Consider the following 5,928-nt stretch of genomic DNA (forward strand, 5'->3'; position numbering starts at 1 on the left):
ACTAGAACGCACACAATGGATGCAGACCTCCGCTACTGATCACAGTTCATGAGATCAATAAACTGAACACAGCATCCTCAAGGTGCCCTTCAGTCGCTCCGCTGCCTTCGGAAGCTCAGAGCATCAGCGTTTATACAATTTGACACTAACTAGGCTGTTGATTTCCACCAGGATGAACTAGTTTATGATTTATTATTATTGTGTATTGTCAAAATGTAAAATTATTATATTACTGAGCACTGTAAAAAAGTTTTTGATAACTTCCGAGTCATTCATTGAATGTGGAACAGCTATAGCCAGGCATACGTGTATACAAGGATATGTAAAATCTACAGACGTTAGTGTCATACTTCATATGCATGAACTTCATTTTCTGCCGCTGTATTATAAAATGTTGATATTCGACGAATAAAAAACACTAAAAACTAATTACGTTTATTTCATAAACAAGCATCAATGAACGATAATAAATATTAGCTACGAAATTAATGCAGTAGTCAAGTATGAGAGAAAAGCTCTCCCCTGGTAACAAACATGTCAATAAATAGCAGAACCATCCAACAATCCAGTATTCTTAGAATTAATCTATCATCCGATACTGCCTCTCCTGGTGACTGATATGCCAACCCTAACGAAAGTATCACAGCTAGCATTAAGAATTATACCTCTAAAAGATCGGTGGGGGGAAAAAAGTTTGCTGGCAAAAAAGTTAACAGAATAATGTAACATTTCGTGAAATTCTCACCTACCAATGAATTCCCAAAATACAAACAATGTGGCGACTTTTGTAAAGCCGTTAGGCATGGCAAAACAACCGCAAGTTTAAAGAGATAGGTGGCTATCTGGTAAGCTGAGTTCTTACTAGTCAGAGTAGTATACAGACAGTGGTATACCTTTACTCAATTTTGTCTTGGTTCACGTTGACTGGTCCCTTATCTGACGGCCGTCCATCCTTCTGCGTGGAATTTCCACTGTCGGAATTCGCTTCGCCGCCCGTCCTTAGCCTGTCGCCAACAAAGAAATTGTTAAAGAACTCGGTGAAGGCTTCAAATATGCTTCCTTCCTCGGTAATGGCAGAAGTTTTGCCTTGGTTTACTTCCTCCCATATTGCCTTGAGTCTTAAGGCTGCCTCTTTAACTGTCCTCGACTTTTGGACCTTGGCAGTCATCTGATTCACAGCTGGCATGTACACCATCCCCAAATCTGGCCAAACCTGGTCTATCATAAGGTAAGGGGCGTTTTGCCTCAAGGCTTCCAAGTTCCAGGTAGATATATATTGTTTTTTGGCTTCTTCCAGCAGAGGATCCTGCAGTGAAGGGTTGAGATCAGAACGGCTCAGAGCATTTATTAATATATTTGGTATGGGATTCATTTCTAGTTCTACTCCACTTTCAGCTGGCTCGGGCTCTTGTTCCAGAGGTGCTTCGATCTTCAGAAGGTCCGAGCTAACTTCTTGAACTGTAACTGAAACAGAAGCTTCTGTTGTATCATCGGACAAGTCTTCTCTCGGCCCTAAAGTGGTGACGACCTCACTCTGGACGTCTTCGCTATGGGTGGTGGGCGTGTCGCTATGGGCATGTTGGAATGGGTTCGAAGGCTGCAACCAGAGAGAGAGAGAGATTCATTACAAAACAATCCATGAAGTTTCATTCACAAGTATTAATTAAAATAAATAGTTATTTTTAAGACTTTGATTAGCTGGCACGTATACGAAATATTACACGGCTGCCAACGCTTGAGAATGTGTTTAAACTATTGAAACTGTGGCTGTATATGTTTTTCTTATTTTTTAAGACTAAAGTCATAGTTTCGGTAATAACTCATATTCAGTATAAATAAGTGGTAAACTTTACGAACCTTTTAATATATGAACATTAATGGTACAAGTGCTTAAGTTTATAAACTGGAAAGTTTGATGTGGTTACTGATCATACAAGAAATGAAAACAGAACTGTATCACAATGCCTCACCCAAAAGACCGTGCTCGGCACTTTAGCTGCCATGCCTGCCGTCGCCGACACTAGAACGCATAATATCTGAGGAACAAAAAGAGTAAGGATGATAATTTATTCACGAAGGCGGCGTTTCACAGTAAACCAAAAATGTAAAAATATTTATTTGTTTTCGTATTAACTGAATATTGAGAATCGTGTATATACTGTATAAATGCACTTACAGTTCATAATACACATTTTCTACTATTATTGTTATAGACAGAAATGTGTTTAAATACAGTGAAGTCCTTAGAACATTTGTTACTTGCACCATACATTAAATAATTGCGCATAGTCATTTGACAGCTTTATAGAATCAACCCACCTCCAAGGCTGATAAATATTTGTGTTCATTTAACCATAATTTTCTGTTCTGAGACAGTTAATACATGCACGGAGGTGTGCTTTCATGACAGTCACGTACAGTTGGTTGAGCGGTGCAACACATGAACTCATAACGTCAGACATGTGGCTCCTTTTCACTTCACAAAAAGGCCGTTGAATACAGTGGGAAGCTGAGCACGAGAAACACCATTCACGCCGCATTCATCGTGGCAATGTGGGTGATTTGGGGAGACGTTTGCTATGATATATTAGGTAACGAAATGCTGTGTATTTTTTAAAATCTCAAGCCGCCATTTACTCTTTTAAATGTTGTTGTATAACTACATTAAAACATGTGTAACAACTTTTGAATGATACGTTGTGTATGCAATCATTATCTTCATGTAATCTTGCAGATTAGGCAAAAAAGGGATTTGAAAAAGCTCAACAGTAGCATGTTATTCACAGAAACTGACCGTTTATATGAATTCATCTTTTATATTACATTAATATTCTCATATGAGTGCAACTTTGGCAACATGTTTCTCGGTGTATCAAAAAAAAAAAAAAGAAAAAAAGAAAACAGTTATAACTGTTCTGTCGTACTAAATGGATGTTTGTTGTTCACGCGAATTCCACGTACATCCACGCGTATCTGAACATTGGAAGCTGTATTGATTAAATTATTGCCAAAATGTTTCGAGTCAATAAAGAAAGTAACCAAAGAGATATTCATTCCCTCTTCCGTAATAGGGATTCTCTGCAATAAATCTGATCACTATACTCGTTCCACTGCTCTGAAAGTTTGGAGTAGCATCACAAGGGAATCAACTTTTCATCTACTTCAGAATCACGGGCCCTCTAGGTTTATTAGAAGCTAAGGGCATGAAGTGTAGTTACCTCACACTCATCGCTACAATAATGCGATATACAACCAAATCCTCTGCTGCTTTATCTATACATCAGCTGATCTTCGGGGACTTTCTTTTACAAACATGATATATGCATTGCCGTCCTTCCGCGTCTTGCCTTTCCACCTATTATCGCGTTAATATCAGCATACACGTACATCCCTTTCCCTTGTTGTGAAATGAGACTCGGAAGATAACGATCTCTGGTAAATACGTTAGCAGTGAGCAAAGAGCTAAATCGAGAAGAAAACACAATGTATCTTCGGTCAGAGGGTCATGGCCTGTTGCTAGAAACTGTACTTTGTTGTCAGTGATGGCTACATGATTTTTCCATGATCTATCTAACGCCTTTTTCATATTTATATCGTATGGCCCCATAAAAAAACAATGATATTTTTATCATTCGCCAGAAGAAGGGTGATTAATAAACAGATCCACGTTGCTTTTCCAAGGAAGGGTGACTGACCATCAGGTCACGGAGACCTTGTCCCACTGGTTCGCGAATGTCTCGTACTTCCTGCTCGCTTGCCCTCTTTCTCCTTGACTCTTTCGCCTTTCCTCACTCAGTCGATCTCTTCCTTTTATTTTCCTTGTGTCCTTTCTTTCTCTGTCTGTCTGTCTGTCTGTCTGTCTGTCTGTCTGTCTGTCTCTGTCTCTCTCTCTGGCTCTCTCTCTCTCTCTCTCTCTCTCTATCTATCTATCTATCTTATGTATTATTATCCTCATCTATATCTATTATCTCGTATCTTTTATCATCTACATCTCTTCTCTCTATCTTATTCACACAGCTTTCTGTACACCATCTCCGTCTCGAGAGCAGAGACCGTCTTGCTGTTATCTCCTAACTGTTTCTTCGCACTGACATACATCTCTCTCTCCTCATCTCGGTCGCAAGGTGTCTCGAGTCATCTGTGTCAGTTTCTAGCAGCTGGAATCATTCGATAAATAATGCAAGTGCCATGCTTTGTAAATATGATTTATGCAGCAGCGGATTGCATTCTCACAGGTGAACATGGGGATAAGGTTCGAAGGGCGAGGTGGTGAGGAGAGATGAGGGAGGGTGGAGATGGAAGGATGCAGGAGAGGAGAGAGGATGGAGTAGAAGGGAGGAGGGAGAGAGAGAGGAGATGGAGAGAGGGAGGAGAGAGAGGAGGGAGAGAGAGAGAGAGGAGAGAGAGAGAGGAGAGGGAGAAAGAGAGAGGAGAGAGAGAGAGAGAGAGGAGAGGGAGAGAGAGAGAGAGAGGAGAGAGAGAGAGAGAGAGAGAGAGGAGAGAGAGAGAGAGAGAGAGAGAGAGAGAGAGAGAGAGAGAGAGAGAGAGAGAGAGAGAGAGAGAGAAGAGAGAGCGAGAGAGAGAACTGAAGACAAAATGAAGAAGAAAAGGATGAACGGGAGAGAAGAGGAAGATGGTAGGAGGAAGAAGAGAAAAAGAGAGGAATAAAATAAAGGAATCTGGGGAAGGAAGAGGAAGAATAAAATAGGAGAAAGGATAAAAGATAGAATAGGAAGAAGTGGAATGATGATGATAATGATATTGATGATAATGATGATAAAAATAATGATAATGGTAATGATGACAATGATAATTGATGATAATGATAATGATGATAATGACAATGATAATAATGACAGTGTTAATGATGATAATGATAATGATGACAATGATAATGATGATAATGATAATGATGACAATGATAATGATGACAATGATAATAATGATACGAGGGGGAACCAGGCCAGCACCTCGAGCCGGAATCGCCTGGCGTTAAGTGAACCCTCTCGCGCGCACGTAACGGTTCTCGGCGCTAAAATGTGGCCCGGGGGAAAATGTTCTATCCTATTTTCACTTCGGTGCGAGGATGATTGCTTGCTAAAGAGTTTTTTATTTTTTAAATCCTTTTAATTAGTATTTTAAACTTGACGTTGGACGGACCTGGTTATTATTTATTCATCTCTCTGTTCCTTTTATTTGTCTGTTTCTGATTGTCAATCGTTAATATTTTAGTTTCTCTGTTTATCAGTTATTCGTTTTCGTTTTTTTTATTCATTTCTTTCTTCAACTGTATATTCATTTTTATCGATCACTTCCCTTAAGATTTCAATTTCTCACCTGAACTTTTACGTTGTAAAATCGAAACTAATTATGATTTATTGGATATATATATATATATATATATATATATATATATATATATATATATATATATATATATATATATATATATACATATACATACACATATGTATATGTATATATTAAATATTACATATACATATACATATACTATACGAAACCGTACCTGTATAATCCGCGCCATGGTGACCCAAGAGAAACAAGCCAAGGACAGGAGCGGTGCCGGTTTGACCTCAACCCTTGCTTCGTGTTGACTGAGCCTAGACTCCTTTGCCTCCTCCTCCTAAACTCCGCCTTCTCTTCTTCCCTCTTCCCCTCCCCTCCCCTTTTCCCCACCTACCCTCCTCTCTCTCTCCCCCTCCCTATGTCCAGTGAGAACAAAGGTTTGCTTTCCTCCCCTCCTCTCCCTACCCCCTGTGTGCTTACCTTCAGGGGTCCTAACAGGTTCCTTGAGGATGGCTAGATTTAAATGCGCGTCGTGTACTTGACTTCCTCCTGGCGCCAGACTTTGTGTGTGTGTGTGTATGTGTGTGTGTGTGTGTGTGTGTGTGTGTGTGTGTGTGTGTG

At 39.7% G+C, this 5,928-nt stretch overlaps 1 protein-coding gene across 1 annotated transcript; it reads right to left on the reverse strand.

The window, feature by feature from the left end:
* Window positions 1–421: 421 nt before the first annotated feature.
* Window positions 422–5,659, reverse strand: LOC119579534. Its single transcript, XM_037927437.1, has 3 exons — window positions 5,528–5,659; window positions 1,971–2,036; window positions 422–1,597 (listed from the first exon to the last, which is right to left on the reverse strand). The coding sequence occupies exons 1-3, from the start codon at window positions 5,543–5,545 to the stop codon at window positions 896–898; spliced, it is 786 nt and encodes a 261-aa protein (XP_037783365.1). The 5' UTR covers window positions 5,546–5,659; the 3' UTR covers window positions 422–895.
* Between the last annotated feature and the right edge of the window lie 269 nt (window positions 5,660–5,928).

This window comes from Penaeus monodon, chromosome 12 (assembly GCF_015228065.2).
Source record: "Penaeus monodon isolate SGIC_2016 chromosome 12, NSTDA_Pmon_1, whole genome shotgun sequence".
NCBI classification, from domain to species: Eukaryota; Metazoa; Arthropoda; class Malacostraca; order Decapoda; family Penaeidae; genus Penaeus; species Penaeus monodon.